The sequence below is a fragment of the Leiobunum rupestre genome, chromosome 2 (assembly GCF_980474605.1).
Source record: "Leiobunum rupestre chromosome 2, qqLeiRupe1.1.hap1, whole genome shotgun sequence".
NCBI classification, from domain to species: domain Eukaryota; kingdom Metazoa; phylum Arthropoda; class Arachnida; order Opiliones; family Sclerosomatidae; genus Leiobunum; species Leiobunum rupestre.
The window spans coordinates 43,819,312-43,840,298 of NC_143385.1; the positions used below are offsets into that span (position 1 = coordinate 43,819,312).

The window sequence follows — 20,987 nt, forward strand, 5'->3', positions numbered from 1 at the left end:
TGTTGTGGTTATAAATACCTCAAGCCACTTGCTGTAGCTATCGACAATTACGAAAAGGTATTTTCCTTCAATGGGACCCGCAAAATCTGCGTGCACCCTTTCCCAGGGGGTTTTTGTGGTTGGCCATGGTTGGTATTGTTTTGCTGGCAAGGCTGCATGTTGGCGGCACGTTTGGCAAGTGTTTGACATTGCTTCAATATCCGTGTTAATCGTGGGCCACCAGATTCGAGACCAGGCCACTGCCTTCATGTTAAACACACCTTGGTGGGAGCTGTGGAGTTCCATTAGAAGTTCGTGTTGTTTAGCTTCTGGAACGATCAGTCGATTGCCCATGAGTAGGATGCCGTTGAAATTAGACAGTTCATCGCGTCGACGATGATATGTGGCCAAATCTGGATGAATTTTCCTTGGCCACCCCTTCGTCATACAATTTCTCAGCTGCCATAGAAGGGGGTCCGCTTGCGTGGCATCGTCAAGCTGACGCGGCGTGAGTGGACCGGCCTCTGCTATGCTTTTTATTAGGTATACATACTCAGCGGGTACCGGAGTGTTTAGTGTCGTACACGGTAAAGGTGATCTACTCAATGCATCGGCGTTTGCATTTTGCGACCCTTTCCGGAACTTGATCTCATATGAGTATGCAGCGAGCATAAGGGACCAACGCTGGATCCTGGCCGCTGCCATTGCCGGGATCGCTTTGTGAGCAGCTAGAAGTGATACGAGGGGTTGATGGTCTGTGTAGAGCGTAAACTTCTTGCCGTACAAGTAGTCCTTAAACTTCGTAACTCCGTATATGAGGGCGAGACCCTCCTTGTCGAGCTGTGAATAATTTTTTTCAGCGGAGGTGAGGCTCCTAGAAGCGAAAGCGATCGGTTGATCTTGACCATCTATGAGATGAGATATTACCGCGCCGATGCCCACCGGTGAGGCGTCACATGCAACCGTGACTTCCTTGTTGATGTCAAAATGGACCAAAAGATTTGAGGTTTTCAGTGTTTTCTTGGCTTCTGAGAATGCAACTTCTTGTTCTTTACCCCACACCCATGATGTAGCATGTTGAAGAAGGGAATAGAGCGGTGCAAGGCGTGACGAATTGTTCGGGAGAAAGCGAGAATAATAATTGAGCATGCCTAGGAAAGAACGCAGTGTTTCTACGTTGTCAGGCGCTGGTGCGTTCATTATAGCTGCCATCTTGTCCTCTAACGGATGAATGCCACGCTCATCGAATCGGTGTCCCAGGAATTCAATTTCTGGTTGGAGGAACTTGCACTTTTCCAGTTTTAATTTTAAACCGAAAGCACTGAATTTTTGTAAAACTGTGTCCAAAACCTTCAGATGTTCCTCTTTTGTGCTGCCTCCCACGAGCGTATCATCTTGGAAGGGTGTGACATTTTTGACATCGCAGAGGACCATGTCCATCAACCTCTGAAATATGGCGGATGCGGAGGCCACTCCAAAAGGTAAGCGATTGAAACGGAAGAGGCCCAATGTTGTATTTATCACTGTGTATTTCCGTGACTCCTTGTCTAGCTCAACCTGGTTGTAAGCTTCGCGAAGGTCAAATTTGGAAAAAAAACTTGCATCCGGCCAACCGTGCAAAGATGTCCTCCGGTTTTGGTAATGGGTACTGATCGATATTCAGTTGAGGGTTTATCGTCGTTTTGTAGTCGGCGCATGTACGTATGCCGCCGTTTGGTTTCTGTACCGTTACAATAGGTGAGGCGTAGTGTGAATAATCCACCTTTTCGATAATCCCTTCTCGTTCCATTCGTCGGAGTTCGTCCTCCACACGCTCCTTGCGCGCGTAAGGTATGGTCCGTGCTTTGCAATACTTGGGTTGCGCATCGTCCATCATGTACAAGTGAGCCTGTATCCCTTTTAGCTTTCCCAAGCCTGAGGTGAAAAGATTGGAATGTTTTTCTAACAGCGTATTTACCTCTGGATCGCCGTTCTTGATGGTGTGTACAGCTATTGTTGGCTGGTTGACAGATGGTAGGATGTTGAGAGACGAGTATAGCCATTTTCGGCCACACAGATTTGGCCCATTTCCTCTGACGACAATGAGTGGAAGGTTAGCCTCGCGAGCTCCAAATCTGACATGTACCGTGGCTTGGCCAACGATGTCTATTTGGTCTCCGGTGTAGGATTGGAGGTTACGTGAGAAACGGTAGACCTCAGAATGTTCGCCGATTCTGTCAAAATCGCGTTCGCGAATCATTGTGTAGCCTGAGCCGTTATCTATCTCAAAAGACACGGTGTTACCGTTCATTCGGAGCTGTATTTTGTCGGGCGGTGGAACCTCTTCGTCATTGGCATCAATGTTTTGGACCGTATTCGATTTTGGCTTATCGGTGTTGACGTCTCATCCGGCGTCACCAATGTGATAAACGTCGACCTCGTATTCGTCGTAGTGGCATGATTGGTTTTGTTTTGTCTCATCAATGTTGTTCGATTGAGTATACCGCTTTGGTGGTGTATGTTTTCGGTCTTTTTCCCTGTCAGGAGGGTTGAGGCACGCCTTCGCAATGTGGCCTTTACGGTCACACTTATTGCATTTGGAGTCCTTGAATGGACATGCATGAGCTTTATGTTGAACGCTTTTGCATCGCAGACATCGACTGTAATCGGGAATGATTTTCCCTTCCTCTTTTCCTCTGGAGTTGTTAGGTTGTGATGACCCATTACCAGATCGACTTGAGGCGTTGTTGTTACTTTGGCGATGAGGTTTTCTGCCGTTGGTTTGCGGACGTATGCGATTTATTTGTGCCTGTCCTTCTTCTTTATTCTTTATTTCGCCAAGACTACGTTTTGAGTTTTCCATCGCTAGGAGGATTGTCGTAGCCCTTTCCAACGTGACAGCCGTTTTTTCGTCCTCCTCAGCTATCAACTTCTGCTGCATTGCCGGGTCGTTGATGCCAAAGATGATTTTATCCACTATCATCTCGTCCCTGTTCGTGAATTTGCAGTTCATCGATAGAGCCTGGAGATCGGCAATGTATGCCTCCACCGATTCCCCGTCGTTTCGGTTTCGGCGATAAAACCGGAGTCGTGCGACGCAACGTGGAGGTACCGGGTTAAAATGTGTGGATAACGCCGTCACGAGTTCGGCGTACGTTTTTGAATCTATCGTCGCGGGACCCAAGCGATTGCGCAATAACGTGTAAGTTCCCGGACTGAGCGCGGTTTGTAAGATTGCCTTCTTTTTGGCGGCAGCCGTGATATCGTTCGCAGTGAAATATGCGTCGAGGCGTTCCGCGTACTGGTTCACTCAATAATATCAAAAATAAATAGGGCGAGAAAGTCTGGCACTTGGGTCCAGCCGCACGACGTCTTATTTGAGGGGTAAAATTTTTGGGCTTCGGAAATGACTTCCCCCTCGCCTCTTTACAGGGACACAAAGGTATCGGTTGTACTCCGCCACGATGAAAAATAGTTCTCTATAAAATATGTGAATATTAAACTTTTGCTTTCGATAATTTGGTTAATTTAGTTCCTAAATAAAGTAAATATATCATAGAAACTAAAATGCGACATTTTAAAAATAATAACATGACTTTTGAAAAGAAATAAACCGTAACTAGAATAACATTCGCTTAAATCGTGGAGAGCGTGGCGCCATCTAAGAGTAGAGATCGGGACTAATTGGTAAATCTACGATGTTAAGGCCTAACAATTTTCAAGTTTAACTGAAATAATAGCTATAGCTACGAGCTTTTTTTGTTTATTTTACAATTGATATAGTAATTATTAATTAAAATCAACCGTTTTCGAAGGAAATAATGGTCAGCATTTGTCAGAGAGACTATTTGAAATCGCGAGGCGGTGACATGGTTGCCAGGGAATAAAATTCAAAATTTTCATCTTGAGCGCGGACCGGAATACCACAAATGCACTACTTCGCGCGTAATGTGCTATACTTATTGGTTAGAAATATCACGTGATCACTAGCTCTTCAAAAAGGGTGTCAAGCATGGTGGAAGATAAAATCTGAAGGCAGTGATAGACTTTCTCCCCATATTTACTTTTGATAATATTACGTAGTTATTTCTGTGTGATTGTTCATTTATTTACCCGATGTGTGTCCGGATTCTTGTTCCGCGTGGTTGCCAAACAAAGGTTATGTAGCCGTGTTAAGCCTCGTCCGTGCCTTCTTATGCCGTTCGTTCGCTGGATCTCTTCTAAAAACAGATTCAGATGTTTTCTGGATTTATGTTTTAGTGTTGAGATCCCATCCTCGTCGCCATTTGTTATGTTCGTTAATAATAATGCTTTTATACGAAAGATACTATTTAATACTGGAACAATGTTTACATGGAAAATGATAAGGGGAAAGTTTAGATGCTAGGGGTTCGGTTGGAGTCAGGAACCAGAATGCCGGAGGCCGGCCTGGTGGGAAGCTGGGTAGCCCCAACTCCTGGTTAGGTGGCGCCCTCTACAGTTAGTTAGGTTTGGAATATCTTATACAAAGTCATGTGGGTGTAACAGATGGCGAAGGCTAATTGTATTACGAAACAAATAACGAAATACGTGGGATTTTTGGCGTTAAATGGACTTAGAACGTATTTCGTTATTTGTTTCTTATTACAAGGAGAGTTCGGGTTTTTCCGTTTGAAAATACGCGGCAGATTAAACCGAGGCTTAGTACTGGGCAAGATTCACTGCCTTTCATTTGCTTTCTAATACGCGGGTTGACTACGCAAACTTTACCTAGACGAGCAGATGTTCGATTATCTACATCGCGCGGGAAAAATATAAATTTTTCTCCCTCCCTTTTTTCTCAAAAATGGGGATATAATTATCACCCAAGAGAGAGACGGAGGAACCAGAGTCTAACAAGCCTTGAAACGAATGTTCCAAAGCTCGGAACCGTAACAATGGGGGATTTTCCCCGCCAAACGTTCCGTCAGCACACCGGTTGACCAAGGGAGTGCAATTCTGAGTATTCGGAAGCTCTCCCTCTTTGCCGGCTTTCCAAAAGTCAGAATTTTGCCGAGGCTCACTCCCTTTCCTGGATGTACATCCATTTAATTGGAAGGCCTCCCTCTGTAACGCCCTCTTTAACGTTACGGGTTCTTCGGGAGAGCTAAACTTCCAGCCTTCTATCCTAGGCAACCGACTGAACAAATCGCTAGGATTTTCTCTAGTATTGCGTTACTATAATTGAGCACACGTTTCTGAGTTAAAAAAAGAACTTTACTCGACTAATTTATTGAACATAACCCTCTTTTCTGGGTAAATACTATAGAGCTTCTCTAAACGGAAGCGAACCTTTTAATTCCTTTTTTTGAACTGAATAACGGTTAGAATTTTATTTCATTTATTATGTGCGCGCGTTAAATCTTAGTTTTATTCCTCGCGCGTAACATCCAATCTCTTTTATATCTTTTATATTTCAAATCTACAACAGTATATACATTTATTTATACATTTATACAATCAAAATATCATGCTCGACTGTAAGATAAAAAATGCGGGATACTTTTCTACACCCTCGCCAGTTTCCCTGCTCGGGACATTGGCGTTTGATATGTCCGGGTTTCCGACAACCATAACAAACTAAATTCTGGTGCACCGGCCTAAAACTTTCAACAGGATTCTGCTGGAAAGTTTACTGCATTAGTTGAGGGGCGACCAATTAGCAGACTGCCTCTGAATCCTATAATGCCAATAAGGATCCAAAGCAGCTATGCCTACTCCCATAACACCCAGAGATACCTGGCTAGAATTAGCCGGCACTCCGGTGGCTGCTATACTCACCGCGCCACCAGTAACAGGGGGCGCTCACCCAACCGGTCCTAAAGTTCCCCCGTAAGCCAGAGTTGGCTCTAGGGATTCTAAAGTGGTGGACGGGGGCGATAAATGGCTTGCGCGAGAAGGTCAGATTGAATAATCTTGGCCTCCTGCGACAACTCTTTCAGGGTGGCGAATGCCTTTCTCCTTAAGTGATGACGTAATGTCGGGTGACATTGCCGTAACACTCGAGCTACCTTATCAGCCTCGGTGACGTTTCCCCCAATACGACGGTAGTATTCAGCTATACAGTGAATATACGGCGTCAGGAGTTCTTCCACACCTTGAGTTCGGGTATCCAACTCAATTTGGATACGCCTGGCATAATCGGTGGCTAGATATTCGTGTCGAAATGCCTGACAAAAAACGGTCAAGGAGGGAAACACTCCTTGGAACAACCACCAAAGTGCAGCGGGTCCCCGCATGCACGACGGTAGTACCTGCAAGAGGATATCCCCTTCGCTGTACCCCGTAACCGCCTGATACCGGTCGAGAGCCTCCAGGAATTCCAACGGAGACTTCTCGTCGGCCGAACCCATGTAGATCGGCGCTTCTACATTTAACTTAACCCTCAGGATTTGGGCGGCGTGTGTTCCCGCATCCCGGCTGGTCGCAAAACCATCTGGGCTGGGTTTCCAGCACCAGTACCTCCTTTCCAAAATCATTCCGAACCTGGTTTTAATGTTTAAAACTTAAACCACGACTCTTAAATCCCTAGAGCCGCCTAACCAAAAACACCTCCGGAAAACCCACTGGGAAACAAAGGTACCCCATTACACTAAATTAAAAAATTACACTAACACTAAATATTTAACTAGACCATAACCCAAAAATTACACTAACAATTTAAAATAAACTAAACTCTCGTACATTCAACAACTCAGGCCCCACGTTGGGCGCCATTTGTGAAGCCTGGAAATTGTCGGCTTATGTATAAACCATGTACGAGAGTCAAACTGTAAAATACCCTTTATTAATAATATATATATATTTACCAACGAGAACAAAGCATGACAACTAAACTTTCTCTAGAAGAGATAATATAAAAGATTTGACTGGTTAGGTCGGAGTCCGTAACCAAGAAAATTAGTCCATTGTCCCGACGTCCCTTATAGCGGGCCCCTCGGATGACGCTACCGGTCTCCAACCTAATTGGCTGGAGAAGAAAGCCCGCCAAGAAATCTTCGCCACTTTTGGAGAATTCCGAAGGTGGACGACGCGAGCGAGGATGAGTTATCCCTACCTTCCCCAGCAGCGTTGGCCCAAAACAACGAGAGAACTCTAAGAAGTAAAGGGAAAGACTGTTAGGGACAAAGCCTACATTTGCAGATACAAATGCGGGCTTTACACAGTGGTTTTCGATCAAACATTCGATTGCGTATTGAGTTATGGAGTCCTCTTTAGACACTCTCACTACTTCGTCATGTTGACTTGGTTTTCAGTCGCTGGTGAGATACATTTACCTCGGTGAGATTTTATCGGACGTTGTGGGAGGCAGGGTTTATTTTTCCTGGCTTATACTATACTCCAAAGTGGAATTCTAGCCAATGTTCTGGCCTTTTGATTACCAAGAAGGGTTAACAGGGGTTGGTGATCAGTGATAAGTCCAAGGAGGATAGGAAGGGAGGCGAAGTAGGAGGGATGAACGCGCCAGCATCCTTGTAAGAAGCTTAGCGCGCACTCGGCGGGAAAATTTCGGAAAAATGGCGGCTACACGTAGCGTAGCGGCCGCAATCTTGCCGCTATTTTTCCGAATTTTTTCGCCGAGCACGCTCTAAGCTTCTTAAAAGGATGCTGGTGCGTTCATCCTTCCTACTTCGCCTCCCTTCCTATCCTCCTTGATAAGTCACTCAGGACTTGGCCCTTAATAAAAATTTGTATATTTTTTGAAAGAAATAACAATAAAAAAACTTGACCTTGACTTGACTTGTTAACCTTGAACGGCGTTCCATATAATTATTGGTGATAATGTTCACATGACCGCCAAGGCTTCTCACTCGGTTTGAGAATACCTAGGTTCCATATCGGTGAGGGCTTTACTCCCTATGGATATTATTGAATGCTAATCGTTTTTGTCAATTTAAGACAAAATACAGCCTAGTACCGTAGGGCTGGAATCAACATAGAGTACAGTTACCTACTGCGGATCGAAGTATGACAAAACTCTCTCCTGAGTGAAGTGTTTCTTTGGTGAAGCGATTGGGTCATCTTGAGCCTTAGTCCATAACCATGTTGCGTTCTTTTTGGTCAGAGCTCTCAACGGCTCTGTAACATCTGAAAAATTGGGTATAAATCTTGCACAGTACGTGGCGAGACCGATTAGGCTTCTCATCTCATCAAGTGTTGTCGGTATTTCAATAGCTTGTAAAGCTTCGATCTTTGACGGATGCACTTGACTTGAAAATATATGTCCGTAGAATTCTAATTCGGTTTGACTGAATTCGCACTTCGGGAGATTTAGGATTACGTTATTTTCTTCAAGGTGATGTAGAACCTTTTCCAGAGCCTCATCGTGTCTGATTCTTTCCAAAGACTAGTAGGTCGTCGGATACATTGAGGACAATCAATGTCTTGGATCAAACATCGAATGATGTGATGAAAAATCTCGACTCCAGAGCTTGTGATGGGTCTTGAGGCTTGGTCTAATTCTATTTTGTGGTAGCCCTTGTTTAAGTCCAAATTAGAAAAAACTGCAGCTCCATTCAGTTTGTGAATTATGGATAGTAAAGTCCAGGGCATCATCTTGGTGAAAACTGGTGGAGTCGAGAAAGTAGGTTTGAGGTTGATGTAGCACATTGGACGGGTTTAAGAGTTCCACAGAGTATGGCCCTTGCGTGTAGTCATCAGAGGAATAATGCTGCAGTGTCATGCCAGGATCCAGTTGACGAGTATTTGAAGCCGACAGCTCATGCAGGGAGGAGTAGCCAGGAAAGCCAGCGGCATCCGGTGCATTAGGAGCTGCTAAGAGAGAACGAACAGTGCCAGAGCAACAAAGACTCGCCCAGTGTCCTCTACGGCGGCAGTTGTGACAGATAGATGCGGCTGCCGGACACCGAACATGGTGAAGATGCTGAAGACCACAGTTCGTGCAAGCAGGATAAGTAGATGACAAGCGAGAAGACCGTTAGTGAAGCTCTGGCCGTGGAGGAAACTGGAGTCCTCTGTAAGGTGCAGGCGGAGGATGGTTGGGCAAATATGACCGGTGTCGTTGAAAAACGGGAGGAAGTATAACCACCCAGACGGACTTGAGAGGAAGACTGGTGAGAAGCAGGGCGTAATCACCGCGGATGGTTGTACCAGGCATCGATACCAGCAGGTATGGGCTGTTGAGGAACCCGTTGTAACGCAGCATGATTAGTTGAAGATTCAACAGCTTGACAGATCGTAATAGCTTGGGTAAGAGTCAGATTTTTATGGGAAAATAACGTCTTGTGAAGCTCCGGTTTGTGAATACCAGATAATATCTGGTAGCGGATCAACGAGTTTTGCAGTTGGCCAAAATCATAGTGTCGTGCCTGTGAACGAAGCTCAGTCAAGAATTCATCAAAACGTTGGTGTTGTTTTTGAGACATATCGATGTGAGTCTGGATTATTGTATGGTTGGTAATATGCATCAAAAGCAGCGTAGATTTCCGCTAATGTGGTGTCTTGTCAACCAGCAGGAAGAGGAATGACCAGATTATCATATATTCGCTGACCGGCAGGGCCCAGAGTTTACAAAAATGTAGCAACTTGAATACTTACAGTTTCATTTAAAAGTTTCGAAGCCGTAGCAAAAATTTGAAAGTGGTCTTTATAAGCGGCCCATGCCGCGGCGGGATTAATGCTTCCCGGGTCGAAATGTTCGGGCCCACGAAAAGCAGAAGCCATCTCTGGTCTCAGGAACAAGTAGTTGAAGAGGCGGTAAGCACTGAGCAGGGTGGCTTCACATTACAGCATAGAGAATCCATAGAGCTGGGTTAAACTTCTGACACCATGAAGTAGGTTTATACACAGCAGACTTATTAGAGCAATGATAGTTTATTACATGTCACTGAACTATGATGTATTTACAATTTGTTACAATTACATATATATATATAGGAAAGACCTTTACTCTGACGTCACATAGTTATCAAGGTTCATAGTCATCAAAGTTCAACAGTAGTTTTTTAGTACGTACAACAACCACAAGTACTATTGGTGAGATCCAAGGTGTGGGACCATTACTGGTTCTATGATGTCATATTTGACCAGTTGATCAAGTTCTTCTTGAAAAGATTCACGTAGATGAAACGGTATTCGCTTGTGTGATTGAGCTACTGGGTGAACTGTTTCGTCAATGGCCCAATTCACTATAAAATTTTTACGTTGTCCAATGCCGTGGAATAACGTAGGGTATTTGGCGATAGCGTCGTGACGTGTTAACAGTGGCAGGTAGTCTAGAAATCTGCTTCAGTTCTCGTGACGTACCGTAGACAAGGATAGATATTCCGTTCTCAATTATGTTTCTGAAACAATACTCGTTTGCGCTTTCGTCAAATGAAGTAAACAAAGTCTATTTTATTCAATTTTTGAACTTATATGTCTGAAAAACAAACTGGAAAATATTTAAGTAAAATTAACTACCAAATACTGCCATTGTGGTGATGGGAATATTATTATTACTAACAGAAAATCTATTTCAGACCTAGAACTAGTAATTTTTTTGCGTCTTTCTGGTTAGGTGCTTTATAAAGATTCTAGCCAGGAAGCGCTGCCTTCGGTCCAGCCCCCAGCTAGGTGATTTTAAAGAAATGTAATTCAAGAGCTTATACCTGTATTGTAATTCCAATATATTGCGTTAATAGAAATGTATCCCTATTACCAACATATTAGATTAGTTAACGGGACAAAATAAATGAATGTAACGAAATAATTAGCTATTATATTTGAATGAAAATTGAATAAGTAAATGTTGCGAAAGAAAATTCTTAAAATAATATATGGCAGTAAGAGCCCGACAATTATAAAATATCTTTATACACAACATTTATATTTAGGGAATTATTATGAATTAATTGTACCAAAGCTTTGTTTAATTCTAGGCCTTTTTCTTTGCTTCATATCGTTGTTTGGAGTTATCATCACTTAAATTTTCAACTGTTTTGCTATCGTTGTGTTTCAACAAAAATTAACTACTAAAACCTGCTAAAATGACTAAGTTAAAGGGCAACGCAAGTGAGCTGGCATTTGTGTGAATATGTATGCAAAGTGCGATAATTATGGTAAACTCTGCGTGGTTTCGCCAGTACCAAAAGTAAATATGGGGAGAAAGTCTATCACTGCCTTCAGATTTTATCTTCCACCATGCTTGACACCCTTTTTGAAGAGCTAGTGATCACGTGATATTTCTAACCAATAAGGATAGCACATTACGCGCGAAGTAGTGCATTTGTGGTATTCCGGTCCGCGCTCAAGATGAAAATTTTGAATTTTATTCCCTGGCAACCATGTCACCGCCTCGCGATTTCAAATAGTCTCTTTGACAAATGCTGACCATTATTTCCTTCGAAAACGGTTGATTTTAATTAATAATTACTATATCAATTGTAAAATAAACAAAAAAAGCTCGTAGCTATAGCTATTATTTCAGTTAAACTTGAAAATTATTAGGCCTTAACATCGTAGATTTACCAATTAGTCCCGATCTCTACTCTTAGATGGCGCCACGCTCTCCACGATTTAAGCGAATGTTATTCTAGTTACGGTTTATTTCTTTTCAAAAGTCATGTTATTATTTTTAAAATGTCGCATTTTAGTTTCTATGATATATTTACTTTATTTAGGAACTAAATTAACCAAATTATCGAAAGCAAAAGTTTAATATTCACATATTTTATAGAGAACTATTTTTCATCGTGGCGGAGTACAACCGATACCGTTGTGTCCCTGTAAAGAGGCGAGGGGGGAGTCATTTCCGAAGCCCAAAAATTTTACCCCTCAAATAAGACGTCGTGCGGCTGGACCCAAGTGCCAGACTTTCTCGCCCTATTTATTTTTGCCAGTACCGAGTGGGGGTGTAGGGGGTTAAAAAGCACGTTGCTTTTTTTTGCCACAGAGCTTGCGTTGCCCTTTAATACACAAACACGATCGAAACAAAGATAATTTAAACTCGTACCCTAGATTCGAAATCACTCTCTCGCGCGTTGCCGATAGCGTTTACCCACTTCCCGCTGGAACTCAGAAAAAATTCGCTCCATGGTTTACGCCTTACCGCAACCGATGGAGCCCGATTTTTCTGAGGTCACGTGCCGGAATAGGGTACACGCTTCGTAACGAAACCGTCAATGGGAAAGCTCTCAGTATTCGAATCTAGGGTACGAGTTTAAATTATCTTTGATCGAAATAACCTGCATAAAATGGAGATCATAAACTGATTTTTTTATATATCAAGTACTGCCAACCTTTACCAGATCAAAGCTGGCCATTTATAAGCAGCCGACAAATTTGAAACCCCTTTTTCCGTCACTCACTGAAATACCTCTATAGCAATCAGTGTGATAAATAAGGCATTATCACAGGCCAATCGCCAGCTTAAAAATTAGCTGGGCCAGTTTCAAAATTAAATGCTTGGGGTGTTAGTGGCCCTTGTGACCACTTAATTAATTCAAAGTTTTTCCCTTCAAGATTTTGGTTCATTAAAAAAATAATTTATTAATTTCTAAAATTGTTTGATCTTTGCTTCTATGCTGTGTGCTTGGCCTTGTGTCAATTATGTGTATAGGTGGGTGACTGGGTATCGTGAGTCTGTCTACTCTACACTCTATTTGGCCATAAATTATGAAAGCCTGATTTTGAAGGTTAAAAATGGTAAGTGCCCAGTGACCAGTTTTTTAATTAAACTACCAAGGATCTACTGGCCACAGGTCCAGTTTAAAAAAATTCCTTATTTCTCAGCCTGATAGTAATAGAGGATTTTTTTAAGAATAATGTAGCGTAAGCGAAGCCCATCATTATTTTCCGGCTGCTCAGTTATCTATCAGGTTGTTTATCTGTAGATCTCGTTTAGCGTTCATGAATAAATATCAGCTAAGCTAATCATAGAAATAGAAATTAGACTAGAAGCACGATTGGATTGGGCGGGGACGTACCAGCTAAAAGGCTGCCATCAGAGTGGAATCGCGATAGTCGCGCCATCTCATAGAAACAATTTAAACTAAATAAGTAAATATGGTCACGTGGAATAACATAAAACAGATCGTAGGCAACGTATTAAAAACTTTTTTTATTTATCTATTTTTTATTTATTAAGTTATTTAAACAGCTTTAGGAAAATCATAAAAATCTCAAGAATCTACTATATCTACCGTGTCACCCTTAAAGTCACACGTTAACTTTGCGCAATCATTGTAAGTCTGAAATACCACAAATCATCACAGTTTAACTAAATTTTAATTATTTCAGTGTGGTTTAAAATATGCCTACATGAGATTCCATAATCTTGGTTTCAGTGTCTTTTAAACTATCATAAGTATTAGTCAAGTCAAATTGAGTGGTTTCCGGTAGTTCACTTTTTCCGTAAGTTTTCTGAAATAACCTCGGATAAATAGGGAAACTAAATTACAATTACCAAAATCAATAAATTGGCATACTCTAGAAGATGTAAATATGCTTTGTTCTTGAATAGATATTTTTGGGAGCTCTTTCAAATTCTGGTTTTAATAAAGAATTATTCATATTTCAGTTAGTTTTAATTTCAGAATGTATAGGGTAATTTTTACTTGTGTAGGTACAGCTTTTGCTTTCAGATGGTGCCTTCCATTTTGAAAGTAAATTTAATCCGGCAGAAAATGTTTACTACATACAAAGTCATATGAAGTAATAGGCGCTTAAATAAAACAACTTCCCAGAAATTGCCAAGAAGTAATATTTCCGACCGCCAGGACTCGTAAGTTATTATTTATATAGTGCTTGTTGAAATATTAGAAAGCTGGAAACTTTCTCGAACGTAACATCGGTTTTTTGCTAAGCCTTAACATGCCAAAAAAGTTACCTGGTTGAAAGGAAACACTTGTTGCATACCGTACGGCAAAGTAATATGTTTAGTTCTAAAGGAATGAGTTCTCAGCTTTTTCCAAAAGCTAATTTTATACGAAATGAAATAACTCTGCCTCCATGAGAAGCTTTAAAATTGCCCGGTATTATAAAAATATTACATATAATTTCAATTATTTATACCATAAGAGGATGATAATAATAATAATATTATCTTCTTATACTTAGTTTTAGTAACATTATATATTTTACCTTAAAGTATATTATCGAAAATTAACATTAGTATATATGTTCCTTATACACGTGAGCCGACGCGTTTCTTATCTGACGCAAAATTCTCTAATTGGCTTAAATATGACTTTTTGGCTAGCCATTCTAACCGTTTAACAGACCGACCGGAAATAGCTCCTTCCCAGATGAATTTGGAGAGGGGAGTAGAAACCGAGTATCTTTTATTGAAGCGTCCATTGAAGATGGAGTCCAATTTTCACGATTTACCGCTAAAACCCATTTTCCTAGTAATTCAGCATGTCTCAGAGGAAATCTTAGTGTAAAAAAATCTCTTATTCCGAGATTATTATAAAATATTTACTATAATATTACATACTTATGAAATGATAATTTTATTTCTTTCCCAGATCTCTCTTTACAATGTGAAAAGGCGCAGTTTGTAAACATTTTTGCGGATATGCTTTTAGACGCAAAAGTTTAAACACGAAAAGACCGCCGCTGCGCACGACGTGATGCGCAGTGGATCACCTTTTTTTTATCTCTTCGAAATTCGCGTCGTAGCCATGGCGACAATGTTTAATGCGTTTGTCAGATGGCGCGTACATCGCGATTCCACCCTAATGTCAGCCTTCTAGCTCGCCTGTTTCCCTTGGGATTGGCGGAAAGGGCAGTGCTTCTAGTCTAATTTCTATTTCTATGAAGCTAATACCCAAGGAACCACAAAGGCCTAAGTCCACTAGTGAAGTCAAATACCGCTGTGGCCGGGTTAAATGGCGTAGGAGGGTGGTGGCATTGTTGTTGTTAAAATAGTTTTTTAGTATGGTAAAAAACACTTATACTGTTATGTTAAAAGCTTTTCTTTTTTAATCGATAGGGTGATTGTGATATTGTTCGTTAGATAAGGAAGCTCTATTTTCGGTAAAAAAAAATATTTTAAGTCATTACAGTGCATTTCAGTGGCGTCACTATAGTCAGTTGCAGGCTAAGAAAGACAAAATATATAGTACAGTCGGCGCAAGGATACCTCAGACCATTTCCAGCCAGTCAACCGCGCGAAATTTGAATTCGACCACTTTACGGTCATTTTCAAATTTCGTGATTTTCATCGTATTTTCGCGCCATCTAGGAACCGAAATTGGAATCTATTTTTTAATTTCATGTTGTCATGAGTTGAATTACTGAATACAGCCGAATTATTTTGCTAAAGAAGGTTCGTTAATGGAAGCTCCAAATATTTTAAATAGCCCAAGAGGTTACTATAAAAAGCATGATAAAGGTTTATTGTTAACAAGTAAAGAGAAAAACATAATTTTAAACGTCTATAGCTCATTAAAGGGAATATAAGTCTTTTTTAAGGGTTTTTTATGTTTTTTATGTTAACAATTTTGGCGGGAAATCACTAACCAGCGCCAAAAATATCTGAAGCCATAGGAGGGAGCGGGAAATGGTCGAAGTGTTGGTGTTCCACACCAAAAAACCTGAGGTTATATTCCCTTTACGACAACGTTACCCCAAGAAAGCGTGGTAACTATTTTAAAAGAAACTGCTGATTTAACTGGTAAGACGTAGAAATAAATTTACAAAATTAAATAATTATACATACTATTTTAAATTTAAGACTGATAGGAATGCCTTATCTTTTAAATTTGCTCGCCACCACAATTATGAAATTAAAAAATAAAGATTCAAATTTTGCTCTTTTCGTCGTCTTTTAGCGCCATGCTAAAAGACGACGAAAAGAGCAAAATTCGAATTTGACCGTAAAATGGCCAAATTCAAATTTCGCGGTGGAATGACCGGAAACGATCTGAGGCATCCTTGCGCCGATTGTACTATATATTTTGTCTTTCTTAGCCTGCAACTGACTATAGGCTGTTTTAGACGGCGCTTGAGCCACCTGTAATTTTTTACTGGCTACTCTCGTAACTCTCCTATTCTAAACAAAAGGAAATTATTATCTTCTGCGATGCCGGGTTACTCGGTGAAATTAAATATTAAGAACCACATAAAATAGGGCATACCGAAGAGGATCTTAATTTTGGCGAAATCTTTGAATGTTTTCTTAAAAAGAGTTGTTCCAAAAAAGGTTCTTCGAAAACTAAACTTATGGTGTGATACTCCCCTCCCCCCAACGGACGTCCCTACAGGGTTTATGGCTTAAGCGCCCCCAAACTTGAACCCCTGGCGACGCCCCTGGTGCATTTACAGGGTTATTGTAATAACTTTGTACCGTATTTTTCCTTGTGCTAAAGTAACTCTTAGATTGTTAATCAGAGCGGTCATTTCAGGATTTTTCAGGAGGGGACAAAACTTGAGTGTCCGGGGTCTGGGTCGATGTGGCAGAAAAGTTATAAAGGGGAAAGCCACGTTTCTTTTAGGGTATCGCCGGAATACTTAAGAACGAAATAAATAATAACATTCAAGCTAAAACAATGAATACATGCAAATTTATTCGTTAACTTTTTTTAGCTAATACAAATTCGGGGGGGGGGGGGAATTGCCCCCCTTACCCCACCAAAATAAAGTCCCGGTTTTGTTAATAATTAATCTGAAATTGCTATAAACGCACCAGGAAACTATAGAGGAATGTCGAAGGTTCCATTGGGATGGTGATACGAAAGCGCGTCGAGAAAAAGGCGGGGCTTAACTACGTCAAGTGTAAGACGTAACACGACATTTCAAATTCATTGGTTCAAGGTTTGACGTGAAAATAATGCGTCGTCATGGTAACAAATAGGCAAAAAAGGCTTATAAAACAATGGATTTAAAAACCTCAATTTGTTATCGTACTTTATATTTTGAAGTAATTATAATGTTCTTCGCGAAAGAAGTGTAGTGATACCTAATTTCAGGTTTGTATATGGTTATAAAAGAGATAATCAGGTAAGCTAATAATATAATAACCATGACTAGGCTTAATGAAGAGTTTTCATCGAATTAGGGTAGCGAGGCGCGAGTTTTTCTCGTGAGTTTTCCCGCTTTAATTAGACACGCCCGTTTCTACGAGCTTCATCACGACCGTAAAAATCTTCCTTAGATATTCCAAGTGTATACCTATACTGTATAGTTTCCTGAACGCACTTATTACGTTAATTGAAAGTTGATTCCCAATTTAAATTTAGTATGCAAGATATACTTAACACATCGGGGGATTGTGTGTACTCAAATGCCCGTGGCATCTTGTTATAATAAAGATGCATATTCTTCTCTTAAGTTATTATTATAATATTATTATACTATATTCTTCTGTTATTACAAAAAGACAGGATGCTCTCATGACGTAGGACTTTCCCCAATTTCGAATGGAGAAAAATTAATAAATGCTAGACTGAGACAGAAAAACCACGTCATTAAAAACGCAAACTCACGTCAATCGCCAGTATTTCAATTTCACAACGGATAAATTATCGGTTCTGGCTTCTATTTAAATTAAGGAGTATTATGAGGTAACTTAAATCCGACCAATCAAAAGATGTGTATCTATAAAGCGCGTTCGTACGCAACTTCTGGATAACTTCACAAGCCAAGCGAAAGCAGACGGAGATAATATATAAAGATTGAATTATCCATTAGCCCCAGTAAGAAATTCGTCCATGAACGGGTAAGTGCCTTTCCATGCTGCTCATTTTAAGATTAGGCCTCAACCAAGAATGCATAAGGGTGGCTGCCTCAGAATGAAGGAGTGCAAGTACGGTACGCAACTGGGTTACTTTTTTGACGTTTTAAGGCTTAGCAAAAACACGGCGTTCTTTTCACAGGTGAAAAGTTTCCATTATTTCAACAAGCACTATATAAACAGTAACTTGCAGGTCCTTTCTCTCGGAAATGATTACTTGACAATTTCCTTGAAGATGTTTTATTGAAGCGTCTATTATATATAGAAATTAGAAAAACTCAAATATATTTAAAATAATGTCAATATACTTTCAAAATCAAAGGGTTTTTCATCGGTATTAAAAAGAATGGCATACTACTTTTAATATTTAATTTGCTTCTCAAATTTAATTTTTTGAGATACCTCATTTTGGAAATAAAGCAGCGAGCTCTATAATTGGCTGCGTTTAAAGAAATTTTATCATGAATATAACAGATTAGCTTTATTTATTTATCAGTACGCCGATAAATGTTCGTAATTATTGGTCTCGCATCTACAGTTTTGTTTCGAGTCCTTGTTCCGAAAGAAAGTAATAATTTCAGCTGTCTATTCGCCAATTACGCGACCAAACTAGCTTTTAGCATAAGGGCTTTTTATGGTACGCAATAATCTTAGTCGATAATTTAAAATAAGGGTCAAAAACGCCACCAATCAGGAAAAAGCGGGAGCTAGTGTCAGTTTAGACAAGCAGCAGGAAAATGCGAACATTAAGGTTTGGGTTCATGTGATAGGTAAAAAAGGACTTTGTAAACAAATCGAGGTCACCAGCGTAAAAAAAAAGAAACTTAAACCGTATTTAAAGTCCCTGCTGCTTGGTTTTGCACTTATTGCAGCCTTCTTCCAGGGGCTAGAAGACCACACTTTGAAGCTCTCTGGCGCTCTTTTAACTCATCGTAGGAAATTGGGGAAAAAACAGGCATACTTCTCAAATCTAAACTCACCTCCTACAATTCCTTAAATTTTTTGCATAATCTTTTGAAACACCCTGTAGATACTTTACATGGGGTTAATTTGCCTTTTCAGGTAACATAGAACAGCGTAGCGGCTAACGCGAGAAGGTCCCTTAGCTGCTGTTAGCGGACGCTTTGTGTCTTTAGAATGACAAAGTGTCTTTTTAGCAGACGAAAATTCAGCAACTATTGAACTTCTAGAGTTGAATGACAGACTTGCAAATAGTTATATTTTTGACGTGGTTCCCCCGGGCCAGTGGCGTAGACAAGGGGGGGGCCGGGTGCTGGGCCCAGACCCCCCCCCCCCCCCTTGGGCCTACCTTTGACTGTACAAAATTTCCACCCCCTCCTCGACCCCCCTCTTAACATTAACATACTTCAACCCCCCCCTTGAATAATTTCTGGCTACGCCACTGCCCAGGGCCACCTCATGTCTATTTTTTGTGAATTTGGGAACGAAAATTAAGAAATTATATAAAGAACCACGGAATATTAAAATTAGATGTTAGAAATAAAATGACTGATTTATTTCGAGGGTCCCTGACTGCCCCTATTTTCAAGTTGGTTGGGTGTTGAAAAGGCAAATTTCAATAGCTTCAGTTTGTTTATTTCTAAGTGTATTAAGTCAGTGGTGGATTAAGTTTAACTACCACCTAGAGTAAAGTTTTAGAAAATGGTTTCATTTCAAGGTATCAGTAATGATGACTCGAATTATCGGTACCATTGGTACGGCTCTATCCATTTTCGTTACAATTACTTTGAGCACTGATGTTCCACTAAACAAAGAGGAGCAAGAAGTTCAAATGACATATCATTTATCAGCCTTTGAGAAAAATAATCTGGCAAATTCTAATTACACCACCGACAACCAGTTATCAGAGCTGACGAAACTGTCTGTAGCTGGAAAAAAGGTCGTGATATTCAAAAACGTCGGTTTTGGCGTCACTGGAGCCGATAAAATCAATATTGGACTAAATTCGACCCAGAACCTAACTCGAGGACTCATAGAAATCAGATTGGATGACGTCAATGGACACCTGGTAATCTCTTTGCCAATCAACTCTTCACGAAACTACAACGGAACCGTATTGCGCGGATCTGTTATCCCCTACAAAGGACATCATGACCTCTACATGATATTTTCACCAGAACTGAACGCCAACCACCTCTCTTGGTTTCAGTTCGAAGTTTGCGGTCCGGACCCCAACCAATTTTACATCTTGATGTCGCGCATGCATAGCAAATCGGTTACTGTGGAAGGCGCTTCCCTCAAAAATGGAACCTTCCTGCGACTGTTTCCATTCTCGTACGGAACGCACCAAATGTTCCGATTTGAAAAAACGGCCAACTACAGCGCTTACAGAGTCATCGCCAGACATTCCGAATTGGTGGTGGAAGTCTTTCAAGGAAAGTACACCGAATCCACCCCTTTAGCGCAGGCTTCCTACAACGCTAGTCAACAACAAGAGTGGTTCTTGGACACAACGGGTGAGGGTACCATTAAACTAATGTCGCGTTTGACTGGGAGGTGCATGACTGTTCAGAACTCTAGCCCAAACGACAATATCTATTTAGTGCAAAACGCTTGTTCGAATCAATTATCTCAACGGTGGTACATGGTACCGGTTTGCTAATTGGTCCGAAATATTAGGTTACTGCGGAAGAAGATAATTAAAAATATGAGTGGGAACACGGTATCACCATGAATCTATTTAACCCATCAATATACAACTGGAATACCCTAGGCCACCTCCGCCGACACGTGAGGCGGAGCCAATTTAAAGTGATGTAGGCGAAGTAGAACTCGGCTGTTATTTATAAGCAGTCGAAAGAAACGTTAGTTATGAAATGGAACTAATCAACGCTACCGACGGTTTGCAGGCAGCAAAATCTGAAAAAAGTTCATTGTAAGCGTTCCCTAGCGGGTCTTCGCAGAGCGCCGGAATGGTGATTCTGCTTTTTTGGAGGGTGGGACGTCACTCAGATGGAAAAGCAAATTGTTGCCTGCTAGACTTAGATCAAGGTTAGTAAATTTTAGGCTATAAAAGGTTGCCTCGATACGCTGTGGTTGCTAAGGGCTAAGGTTGGTAACTTCGTTGCTAACGAACATCGTGATGTCACTGAGATGAGATCCTATTGAAAATCAATGGGATCTCATCTGGGTGACGTCAGTAACAGACGAATTTTGGAGGCAATCCAAAAATTCTTTCAAACCGTTTCTCGATCGAGACCCCGTTGGACTTAGATGATTTGGTTAAGGCTTAAGAATGTACAGTTGCGAACTTGTGATAAACCCTTTCATATGTATAATATATTATATTTATATTTAATATAAGTATAATATA

At 40.8% G+C, this 20,987-nt stretch overlaps 1 protein-coding gene across 1 annotated transcript; it reads left to right on the forward strand.

The window, feature by feature from the left end:
* Positions 1 to 17,623: 17,623 nt before the first annotated feature.
* Positions 17,624 to 20,945, forward strand: LOC149957577 (uncharacterized). The gene is made up of 2 exons (XM_090164840.1): positions 17,624 to 17,638; positions 19,332 to 20,945. Exon 2 carries the CDS (start codon positions 19,341 to 19,343, stop codon positions 20,274 to 20,276), a length of 936 nt encoding a protein of 311 aa, XP_090020966.1. The 5' UTR covers positions 17,624 to 17,638; positions 19,332 to 19,340; the 3' UTR covers positions 20,277 to 20,945.
* Positions 20,946 to 20,987: the final 42 nt, after the last annotated feature.

What these genes read in the sequence shown, in the direction of transcription:
- LOC149957577 (XM_090164840.1), top strand. Translation starts at nt 19,341, where the DNA reads ATGATGACTCGAATTATCGGTACCATTGGTACGGCTCTATCCATTTTC.